At 36.9% G+C, this 12,857-nt stretch overlaps 1 protein-coding gene across 1 annotated transcript in view; it reads right to left on the reverse strand.

The window, feature by feature from the left end:
- mark1 (MAP/microtubule affinity-regulating kinase 1) overlaps positions 1–12,857 on the reverse strand; it is a 113,366-nt gene that overhangs the window by 14,116 nt on the left and 86,393 nt on the right. The window contains exons 10-14 of the mRNA XM_055162451.1: positions 10,672–10,791; positions 7,551–7,650; positions 4,910–5,022; positions 2,957–3,161; positions 1,083–1,264 (exon numbers count right to left, since the gene is read on the reverse strand). Coding sequence (XP_055018426.1) covers positions 1,083–1,264; positions 2,957–3,161; positions 4,910–5,022; positions 7,551–7,650; positions 10,672–10,791 — 720 coding nt within the window. The remainder of the gene's footprint in view (positions 1–1,082; positions 1,265–2,956; positions 3,162–4,909; positions 5,023–7,550; positions 7,651–10,671; positions 10,792–12,857) is intronic.

Here is a 12,857-nt window from a genome sequence, read left to right on the forward strand (position 1 = left end):
ATTATCTGCTCTATGTTATTATGTTGTTTCCTCGTCACAGTTATACCTCGAGTTGTGTGTTGTTTCATTCACACATTAACACACACCATATTTAGCCCGAGATCTTCTCAAAGAAAACACTCTGTTCCACCTTGTGATGTCATATGGTAATACAGGAAGTGCTCCACTGTGTTTTTAAACTTCATACACCTTCTCTAGAATCAGATGGATTATTTCAGCCCTGAAATTGCCCATCTCCACTGAACTAAAGGTAAAAGGTAGCTTTTAACTTTAAAATTACTGTTTCATAACATGACAAGGTGGAAGAGAGTATTATGAGGTTGGGAGAAGGAGACAGACTAATAATGAAGGGTTACCAAACATCTATGAAGAGGTAATAGCATTATAACATGGTTTAAAGCTCTCAAGAGTCAATTTTGAGTAATATAGGACCTTCAAAGCTCCTGCCTCGATTTTACGTTTCATTGGGTCTGCTCAGATCCAGTAAAATTTGAGAAAGATTTTTTATTTTCTGAATTTTGCCATTTTGTTGAAAACTCACCCTGACCATGCCTGACCTTGTATCTTAAATTGAATAGATAATCTTTAAAGGTGAATCGTGTAACTTTTCTTGTAGAGGATCCGTTAAATGCTTTTCTCTCTATGCAGATGTTATTGCTTCTAGAATGTTTCACAGTATGGCATTAAACCTTTCTATCTTCCTGGAGACCAAACCAGACCAGGTTACAGGCTAGATCTGTGGAAAGGCAATCCCACATTTTTCTGAGTATTGTGAGCTATAAAACCTCCTATAATTGAATAAATGTAAGGCAGAGCTGTTTAATGTCATACTGTGGAACATTCTAGACAGCTATTCTAGAATGCTATATCCATCGAAACAAGCAAGTGACAGACCCTCCACCAGAAAAGTTACACAATGCACCTTTAAACAGACATGGGTTTTGAGCCTTTGTGCTAAGTTTGAAGCGTTTTTGATGAAAACTGTTTGAGGAGATATCAAAAGACTCGTCACCCCACGTCACTTTTAGCTCTACACTAGTTTCGACTTCACCATAGACTCTGTACAACATAGCAGTGGTTACCCCTACAGCACTTGTGGTCTTCTTCCTCTCTTGCACTCCTAGTGGCGAGGCAGGCACATCTCCTTTGGACGTGCTGAGCTCCAGTCTGCGCGCTCCGTCCCACTCCTCTCTGTGGTCACTCTCCACGCTAAGAGCCTGGCCCCGTTTGGTGTACGAGACAGCAGGGGGCACCGATGGACCCACTGCAACGTAAACAAGCATAAAGAAGTTATGATACGGCAGTATTAACACTAGGGATGTATGTATAGTATATTGGAGAAGAACACAACTGAATAAAAAGGCAAACAGCAAGCAATAACAAAATATATGTATCACTCTACGTCACCACACTTCAAAATACAGGCCAAGTATGCAGGACCCTGTACTGCAAAGCTACATTCTAATTAAATAAATAAACCACTACAGATATTTTGCAGTAACATCAAGCTGGTGGTCTTCTACATGGATGTCTATGGTGGAATGATCAGCATTTATCATGGAGGTACAATGCACATATTAACACTGTCAAAAAAGAGATATAGATAAAGTAAAAAAAACAAACACACAAAATGGATTTAAACAACTAATTTTCAGGAGTGTGTGATCAATATAAAGTGAGAATAACTAACTGAAATATTGTTGGTTTATGATAGCTAGAAAAAAACAGAAAAAAATTAAACCCTCCCTTTTCTCTGCAGCAATAAAATCATATGACTTATTTTATTATTTGTCTAAATGAGAGAAAGAAGGATATATGAAAGATGTTTTCATAAGCTTTGTGGTACAGGGCCCAGGTCTGAAGTAAAGCTGTTCCCTCCTCATGCTTTGAGGTGCTGCAGGACAGCAGCCAGCAGATGGCGCCACACACAATGGCCCCACATGAACTAGGAGGAAGCTGCTATTCCATCCAACAATAAACACTGTATTATCTCCTTTTCAACAAGGAGCCAATGTGAGCAGATATTTATTGTAGAGGACAGTGCAAAAGATTCAAGTGAGGTGTGAACATTGCTTCAATGGTTTATTTGAATTTGTGTTATTAAAATGTTTAATGGTGTGTTTTTATAGAAGTAGAAATTAACATCAGTTTTACAGAGAGAATCAATGAGAACATTAACTAGTGTTATTCTTAACTTGGCCTTTTTTATGGAAATAGATATATCTTTTTTACATTTGCATACTTAAAGACACAGTATGTGGCTTTCTGGAGGAGGCACGTCACCTGCATGATTCCATGAAAATAGAAAGTGAAAACCATACTTCGGAGCTTTACATTGTACTGTGGAATATTATAGCCAAAGGAGCAACATTTCCATGTAAACAAGCAGGAGCTCTTCCTTCAAGCTAAATAAAGAATCAGGTTTGTGGAGATGCAAGCCCACTCAAGGTAAGGACGCATGTTTTTTGATGTTTTTCAGGTGCAAAAACAATAATAAAAAAACATGCTTTGATTTTAGTCTATTTTTTGGCTAAAAAGTTACTTACTGTGGCTTTAATATAGTTAAGTGACCTAACTGTAATTCATATACAGGTTTATTGATTTTGAGATATTTTCTTTAATTAGGAACTGCCGCTTTTAAATTACAATTCAACTACTAAAACAGTTTTTCCAATTAATTTGTGTAACATTATACAATTGTACACTCAGTAAATTGTGATACCCTGAAATGTTTGTTTGTAATGTTGCATTTTAGCACACTAATGCACCTTTAATAGTTGAAATCCTCATCAAGACTTTTGCACTGTACTTTAAAATGTTTGGAATTCCAACTCAGAAAAAAAAGTTCCTGTAGTATAAATATAGTTCTTTCTCTAATAGGGTCTAGTGCAGCTTCCCCCTGTAGGAGACGCAGGCAGCAGCACGCTCAGAGCTGGGGGACGCCGGGTTACTTTACTTGGCTTCTCTACGACACCACCCCCTCCTCCTCCTCCTCCTCCCTCCTCATCCCCACCATGATCACTGTAGCGTCGCTGCTTCTGATTGGCTGAGATGCTGCGTGTGACTTTGGGGTGGGCGGGAGAGATGCTGGAGCTGTTGTTGATGTCACTCGTCGGTCTTTGTCTCAGGACGCTGTTGGTCAGAGGCTCACTGCCCTCAAACTGAAGGAGAGATATACAGAAGAGTCATGGAGAGATCTGTTTTACTGAATATACTTGAAGGCTTTTCAGACTTTTCAACTTCAAGCATTGCAGAACAAAGCAGTACGAGCACTGTGCTGTAGGCCACATACTAGCATTAACAGTATCCACTAACTCTATCATGGCGACTGGTGGATAGAATGTTTTCAAAGAATTGGAGCTTTTTTTTTATAGCAAAGGAGAATTTCAATTCTGTCAGCTGGACCAAAGTTTCAGAACTAAAGAAGCAGCTTGGATGAGCTGTGAAACATATTTGACAGAACTGAATTTCTCCTTTGCTATGAATCCTACTGAGGAATTTCACTTTGCAATAACAAGAAGCCTAACATTAAAAACTAATTAATGAATTATTGCACCATACAGCACCTTTCAAGACAGTCAAAGCTCTTTACGATGCATTGTTCATTCACTCCACACTCAGTGGTGGTAAAATACTTTTGGAGCCACAGCTGCCCTGGGACAGACTGAAAAAAGCAAGCCAATTTACGCCATCTGTCTCTCCAACCACTACCATCACTCATGCTCATACTACGACAATATTTCCACTGGCGCCCCAATGTAAAATGTTGTATTCTAAAATTGTTTGCCTCAGTGATAGACATGATTGCTCCATTGGACAGCAAACTAAGAATGACATCATTGTTCCTGTGCATTTGTGCAGTGCAGAGAACAGTGTTGTTCAGGGCTCAAACCTGGGTTTTTATCTAAAGCAAAATGAGTTTGAGTTATTTTGAGTTTATCTTTTATTTACTACATTCAGTATGTGTCCATTCATAATTTTGATGCCTTCAGTGAGAATCAACAATCTAAATAATCATGGAAATAAAGAAGAAACAAAAATGAAAATTGAGTCCAAACTTTTGACTGGCATTGTATGTCCTAAAAGTAAATATACTAAAAAAAATCACAAAAGCCCAACAGTAAGTTGGGAAAGTTGTGGAGCAGCTAATATCTTTATATTTGGAGTTTGACATTTATTTACTTTGGCGTGATTAATTATTGGTGGTAGATGGGTAATTTTGTCACGTGACAGGGAAAGAGTGACTGTAGACTTAATTACTACTTTTCATACATCACAAGTTAACTGACTTAAACACTGCCCATTACGCCTCTGGCATGTAGCACAGCAGGAGGGCTACAAGGTCCTATATTACTCAAAATGTACTCTTGTGAGCTTTAAGCCATGTTATAATACTGTTACCTCCTCAAAAACCCACCTAGAGTTGTGTTTTGTTTCATTCAAACATGTTTGAGAAGCTCGTTATTTTTATTCTGTCTACATCTCCAAATATCAAAACACTGTTCCACCTTGTGATGTCACGAAGCAGTAGTTTTCAAGTTGCTAGTTAACTTTTGTTAATTAGAGATTGACAATTACAGGTCTGAAATAATGATTCTAGTGAAGGTGCATGGAGTTTAAAAACACAATGGGGCACTTGTAGTATCACATGACACCACAAGGTGGAACAGTGAGCTTTCAGTTTGAGAGAAAAAAAAAAATCAGACTAAATATGGAGGATTTGTGTGTTAAACATGAATGAATTAAACAAAAACATACATCAGAATATAGCGTAATATGTGTCCTTTAATTCTACAAAAGAATGGACAGTTTCGAATGATGTCACATGAACCCAAGCTAAAAACTCTCTCATTCTTTGTATGGGTTTGTATTATGTTGACAACATGATGAGAGGAGCAGACTGACTGACCTCTGGAGCTTTCCTTCCCAGCAGCAGGTACGTTGCCATGACGTCATCGTATTTCTGGTTCTGGAGCGAGTCCGTGATCTCATCTTTAGGGAAGCCCATTGTCACCATCAGCTCTGGGGTCAGACAGAGCAAACAGAGTCAATAACACACAACTGATGCTTTCTGCAGTTACCATAGCAATCTACACGCAACTTGGAATGTTCAGCAGTGCCACAATGTACATGAGCGTTTATGTCCAGTTTAGGTGTTTGATTTTCAATAAAAAGGTGACAGTGACTAACTAGCCAGCTTGTGAGTGCAATTTCATGTGTGAGAGACTTGTTAACAGCACAAATCAACTCACTTGTTGTAGGTCCAAATAAATCAGGTCTTTCTCAGGTCAGGTTGTGTTAGAATAAAGATTAAAGCCTAGTAGAGCTTCTGACAGAGCAGTGCCTTCAATTAGCATCACATCTCCAGGGAATGTTGATGACATGAGCTGCAAAGTATCAATGAGATCACTATGAAGTGATGCTGATGACCAAAGAAGTTCAAGTTATAGGAAGTGCCCTATATTACACTAAATTGAATCTTGTGAGCTTTAAGCCATGGTACAGTGTTGTTACTTCCTCAAAAACATTTAGTTGTGTTTTGTTTCATTCACATATGTTTGAGTAATCTTTTGTTATTAGTCTGTCTACACCTCTAAAGTTCAAAATGCTCTGTTTCATCTTGTGATGTCATGTAGTGGTAGTTTTCAAGTTAACAGCTCCATTTTGCTTTTTGTTCAATTGAGATTAGCAATTCCAGGGCTAAAATTATTACATTTTTTTAAATTATTATTATTAAAAACAGAGTGGAGAACTTCCTGTATTACCACATGACATCATGAGGTGGTGTTTCTGTATGAGAGAATAACTATGCAAGGGTTTTGTGTTAAACATGTGTGAATGAAACAAAACACAACTCCAGGTATGTTCATGATGAGGAAACAATATTATAAAAATCAGAAAATAGTGTAATATGGGCCCTTTAACAGACAAATTATATTTCGAAGAATTTGAGGCCCATACAGAAACAGTTTAAGGAACATTTTTACAATAACTTTGTATTTTGTCTATTTATATAGCCTGATCCAGCCTTAAATATTCACAGATCCTCTGTGTAATTTGTCTTGTAAAAAAAAAAAACATGTGATGCAACCAGACCAAGTTATAGGTCAGATCTATGGAGAGCTAACAGTAACACATGTTTTTCAAGGTAATTTTAACAATAGATAGACCTGTAACTGAAAAAAATGGAAGAGAGGTGAATATAATGCCATATTGTGGAACATTCAAGGCAAAGCAAGGTATCTCCATGGAGATGACAAGCAAGTGGTGGAAGCATAAACTTACATAACCATGCACCTTTAATTCAAACATTATAATTCAAACATTATGGTAGCACTGTACACTGAATGTAAGAGCATGGACTGAGAATATTAGCTCAGTGTTAGCTGTTATTTATAGAGGCACTTAGCTCACTTGGTCATTAAAATAATGAGACGCTCTTACAGAGGTCTGGTGTACCACACTTCTCATTTTAATAATTGCGTAGTTCAACCAAGGCCAGCACAATGTTCACCAACCTCCCAGAATGCTGAGACTCAACATTTATAAATTATGTGTATAATGTATAAAAAATAAATTAAAACATATATATTTTTTTTTAATCTTTTGTCATTTTATTTTTGTAAGGAAGTTCAATGTTCAATTTCTCTATTAAAGGTCCTATATTGTACAAAATTGTCAAAATGCTGTTACCTCTTCAAAAACATAACGAGAGTTGTGTTTTGATTCATTCACACATGTTTGAGTAACTCTTTATTATTAGTCTGTCTGCATCTCCACAGTCCAAAATTCTCTGTTCCACCTTGTGATGTCATGAAGCAGTAGTTTTCAAGTTAGCAGCTACTTTTTATCGTTTGTTTAGTACAGATCAGCAATTCCAGGGCTAAAATTATCCAAATGATTCTCCTGAAGCTGTTTAAAAACACAGTGGAGCAGTTCCTGTATTAACATATGGCATCACAAGGAGGAACAGAGTTTACTGTTTGAGAGAAGAACTCAGCCTAAATATGCAGGGTTTGTGTGTTAAACGTGTGCGTTTGTGATGAGAAAACAACATTATAACATAGATCAGAAATTAGTGCAATATGACTCCATTAAATTTTGTCTTTCAAAATCTGAACTCCAAACCACATGCTTTTACTGAGAGAGGACTGGCTGTAAACCTCTCTATTAAAAAGATCAAAAGTGACTGAATCCCTATTTAAATGCCATTAATTGCACACCCGTGTTTCTATAGCAACTACATTTCATAATAAATTTGGTTTTGCAGGTTGAAAATATCCAATAATTTTAATATTACTCCTTGCAGCGAGTCCTGTTCCTTTTTGCTTTCACCTTTTGTTGAAAAACACCTAAACATGACCATGAGCACTCATATTGATCACAGACTCCTGAAAATGTGTTGCTTAACTAATTTTTTTTTTTCTTTTCTTGAATTTTAAGACTATCTTTAGCTCGTGTTTGCAAATATGTGCATTGTGTCACCATGGTAACTAACATCCTGACAATAGAGACACATGTAGAACACCCCCAGCAGCAGCAGTACACACCTATCCTGGACGTATCGCCGAAGTCCGCCTCCGGCTCGATGTAAGGCTTTAGCTCCTCCTCTTCATGACCCACATTCATCCAATGGTCTTTCATAATTTGCTGATGGGAAAACACAACACAAACGCACACATAATTAGCTATCATTAATGTTAGCTGCCTGTAGAAACACACACACACACAAACACACACACATACACACTGTATATCTAATCACGTGTAATTAAACCAGGACCTAGAATGCCCTCCTGAGATCACGCCAGTGCATAAATGAGAGGGCTTAATCATCAGGAACAACAAAAAGCAAGATCAATTTTTATCTTAGGTGGAGAAATCTTTAGTATTGAGCTCTTGTAAATGCAGGGAAATATTGACGTGGCATAAAGCTATTTAATGACAGAGTATTATAAGCACAGCAAAGAAATGGGCGTTCATTTACTCTGCTAAAATGTGTCTACAAAGCTTTCATATTTCCAGTGATGGAATATAATGAAGTAAAAGTAGGAATGTACTGTACCTGAGTAAAAAAAAAAAGAGGTGTCTGTACTTTACTTAAGTAGATTTTAGAGTTGGAGAGCAGGTATCTGTATTTTCTACACCAGTACATTTTTGAACAGGACTGAAAAGTAACCTGCTGCTGTGACCTGCTGAAAAGGCTGAGGGGTGAATTTTTAACATGTTCGTAGTTTGAGCAATCAAAAATATACAGATAAAAACTGCTGAGAAATTCAATTCAGTTGTGTCTACTGAATAAACTTCAGCACAAATCAACATCACAGAACATTAACAACCTGTTATGTTAGCAATTCAGAACAGCAATTAGCATGACAGAAGCTACAGGCTACAAGCTAAAACTTAAAGAAATATATAGAATAGGGTGAGCAGACGTCCCTATTTACCCAGGACAGTCCCGGTTTTGAGCCCTGTGTCCCCTGTCCCAGCAGATTTATCCAAAACCAGTGATTTGTCTCAGGACAAGAAATACATACAAGAAATGTCCCAAGTGTCATTATTTTTGACCAATTTTATACCTGCCAACAGTAAAGAGAAGCGTACATTGTCACTTGTTTAGATAAAATACAGAAAAGCTGCTTAAAAATGACCAAAACACAAAGAAAATGTGACTATACCATACATGCCAGACTCAGGCCCAGGGGCCAAATTTGGCCAGTGATATAATTATATTTTGCCCGCAAGATCATATCAGATGGCCCGCTGGCCACAGATAGACTATAGAGACATTATTTATTTAAAATGTTGTTATTATTTTATATTTTGCTTGTTCTGGATTCAATGTTTAAGCAAAACTATTATTAAACATTTATTTTAATAAGAAAAGATTTAACATTACATATCTTGAAAGAAGAGAAAACATGCAGATGTTGTTGAATTTTTTTCAAGAAATATTTAGTTTGGCCCACGACTTAGTCCCAGTTTTAAATTTTGAGTTTGTCACCCCTAGACTATACTGACTCACATACTACAAATAGTTCAACTAACCAAACGGTTTTATTTATTTATTAATTTTCTAATTAAACAGCACCGCTATTACAGTTTGCTAGTGTCTTGTTAGAGAGCACTGACAACTAGTTAGGTTAGTAGTTAGCATAGAGTTAACAGAGGCTACAAGCTACAAGCTAACACTCATGGAAATCCACAACAGCGGTCTCTAACTTTTTGCCCCACAGAGAGCTACTTTTACCAAACATTTCCTGTAGACCACAAGAAATGTTGTCAATATAATGAGGCTATGCCTATAAAACGTATCCATTTGCTGCTGCACATTGCTGGGCATTTAAAGCGCAAGGTAATACTGACAGGCATGTGACGAATCAGATTTGAATTATTCAGTGTAATATGTATAATTCCTAAATCCCTCGGTGAGCTTCTTGGAAGGAGGAAAAGAGCTACTGGTGGCTCACGGCTCCAGGCTGGAGACCCTCATCTACAATAAATATAATATATGCTATTTATTTAGCCCAGCTTATTATAATCAACCAAATGTTAATATTGTTTTGTAAAGCCAATTACTAATTCAATGTGTTTAATACAGACACATTGGTTACATTATAGGCCTGTGATAAACATACTCAATTAACTAGCATACGTCTATTACCATGTGGCATTTAGTGCTAATTGCTCGATATAAATTAAATAGCCCATTATGCCATGATGTTAATACCCTAGCATTGACAGCAATTCATATTTCTGTATGCTTATGCTAATGAACATCTTGTTTGCTAGAAGCCATTTCAGTCTTTTTGTAAATTATGCAGTGCCAAGTCTAAATCATTAAAGGCCTCATATAAGCTAAATCGACTCTTTTGTGTTTTAAACCATGTTATAATGCCATTGTCTCATCAAAAACATACCTGGAGTTGTGTTTTGTTTCATTCACACTTGTTTGAGTAATCCAGGTTTATTATATATATATATATTTTTTGTCTGTCTCAGGGTGACCAGATGTCCCTATTTACCCGGGACAGTCCCAGTTTTGAGCCCTGTGTCCCCTGTCCCAGCAGATTTATCCAAAACTGGTGATTTGTCCCAGTTTTATACAAGAAATGTCCCAGGTGTCTCTCTCATCAGTGCTAAATGCATAACAATTTTCCTTAATTACGCACCCATTTCACAATTGTCTTATTACCAACCAAACCAGGGATGTCCCAGTTTTTTATTTTGAAAATCTGGTCATTCTAGTCTGTCTACATCTCTCAAGCTCAAAATGCTCTCTTCCACCTTGTGATGTCATGTAGTGGTAGTTTTCAACTTAACAGCTACCTTTTACCTTTAATTCAGTAGTGATTAGGAAGTTCAAATGATTCTAGTGAAGGTGTATGGTGTATAGTGGAGCACGTCCTGTATTAACACATGACATCACAAGGTGGAACAAAGAGAAGAACTGGGCCTAAACACAACTTCAGGTATGTTTTTGATGAGGAAACTACATTACAACATATAATAGATCAGAAAATAACATACAGTCATTTTAAGGGTATATATACCCAGGATATTAATAACAAAATAAACATAACAAATATAAGACTAACACACATACAAACATAAATAAATACAAAAATACAAATAAATAAATAAAAATATGTGCCCTTTAACATGCTATACCTCTAGGCTGCCTCGTTTGACCGGGTTGAGTACTAGCAGCTTCTTGAGCAGGTTTTCACAGTCTGTAGACATATAGAAGGGGATGCGATATTTGCCCCTCAGCACCCTCTCCCTCAGCTCCTGCACACAAAAACAATCAAACAGGCAATGAAATATAGCAGTGAGCCCTGATCTGACCCCCTGCATTCCAGGCTTATATTGAAACTCATGAATCAGGGCAAGTGGGTCAGTCCCAGTGACAAAAGCAGGAAATTCCACACTTAATTTATTCATTTCAAGTGGCTCTCTTCGAGGTCATCCCTGTGGGCAGCCAAAGCAGTGAAAAGTGTGTTTTTAGGACACTATGCGTAAAAAAGTGTGCTTCTAACTAGAATTTTTACGATTTAGGGAGCACATAGGCATGTCACGATAACACATTTTGAAGCGTGATACATTGCTACAGAGAAATCGAGGGGTAAACGGTAATACTGAAGCTACTTTAAAGGTGTACTGTGTAACTTTTCTCATGGAAGGTCTGTTACCTGTTTGTTTCTATGGATATGTCATCACTCGAGGCAAAGAAATAACATCTGCATGGAGATGAGCATTTCACGGGCCCTCCACCAGCAAAATTACAAGGTGCATCTTTAAAGAGCACAGTAGGCCTGTCACGATAACTAATTTTGAAGCATGATGTATTGCTACAGAGAAATATTGCGCTAAATGATTATAGTGAAACTACTTTAAGCCACTGACACAAAGCAAAACAATGCCAGTAAACCTATTTTTAATTACATAACATCATTAAAAGCAATGAGCTGTATCAAATAAATAGAAATTGAAAACCTAATAAAATTCAAAACTTGCAAGTACAGCTCAAATCTCATTGTATTACATAAAAATGCTCCAAATCTCCCCACTATTGCAAAGAAATTCTACACACAAAAATCACTGAGCCCAAAATATATTGTTATCTCCATAGTGATGATATTGCCTTGGCTGGAATGTTCCACAGAATGGCATTAAACTTATCTAGCTCCAAAAAGACAAGCAGGACATGCCATCAGGTTAGTTTGTGAAGAAGTGACCTCAATCCCAGTAAGAATGCATGTTTTTTAACACCAACAGATAAGAAATTTAGTAAATGCAAGACAGAAGTTTAATACCATACTATATATACTGTAGGTTTTATGTGTGTGTCCAATTGTAGTTACAAATTGAGGGATTTTGACTTAAGCCACCCAAAACAGTAACTACACGCAATCAAGATCAGGCCATAATTCTCTGGTATCAACTCCAGTATGAACTGATTATCTGATTAACCACTAATCCAATGCTTAATGTGGCTCCAAATGTGTTTGGAAAAAAAGCAGTGTTAGAAATAAAGAGATCTTGATATTGTTCAGTTTAATTGGATTTTTAGTGTATCTGTGTTGTCTGATAAGACAATTAGCAAGTTTAGGCCAGTCCCATGTTGGCTGATATCAGATTCTTTCAGAAGTCAGGGCATTTCTGGGCAAGCTGGAGAGTGTAAAAGTGCCTAGTGAACCAGTAGTTGCAAAAATTCTGTCTGTATCATCGAAACATGCTCACACATTTGTCAATACATAATTTCACTTTGGATAACTTGCACTAACAGAAGATGTTTATCTTTGTGTCAGTCTGGTAGACCTGGTAATACTGTATTAAAGAGCTTGTACTTGATTGAGAAACATGTTTTACTTTGAATATTTAGCCCTGCCTACTTAGTTCTTTCTTTAAATAGTCAGTGTAATACTAGTATGTATAATTAGTAAGAACTAGTAGATCACGGCTACAGGCTGGAGACCCTGATCTACAATAAATATAATATATGCTATTTAGCTCAGCTCATTATAATCAGCCAAATGTTTTGTTGTGTTGTTTTGTTTTGCAAAGCCAGTTACAAATTCAATGTGTTTAGTATAGACACACTGGTAACAATATAGGATTGTGACATACTCAATTAGCAGACATACATCTATTACCATGTAGCAGTTAGTGCTAATTGCTTGATATAAATTAAATAATCAATTCTGCCAATCCCACTTATTCCCTGAAAATGCACAACACAGAAACAGCTGTCTGGGATTGTTTCAGGCAGTTGTTGTTGAACCAAAACAAACATGGTCACACCAACAGAAGTATTTCAGCCTATCAATATAGACTATGTGTCAACAGGGAAGATG

The sequence above is a fragment of the Boleophthalmus pectinirostris genome, unplaced genomic scaffold (genome assembly GCF_026225935.1).
Source record: "Boleophthalmus pectinirostris isolate CB_2022bp ecotype Guang Dong unplaced genomic scaffold, ASM2622593v1 HiC_scaffold_5, whole genome shotgun sequence".
In the NCBI taxonomy this organism is placed as follows: domain Eukaryota; kingdom Metazoa; phylum Chordata; class Actinopteri; order Gobiiformes; family Gobiidae; genus Boleophthalmus; species Boleophthalmus pectinirostris.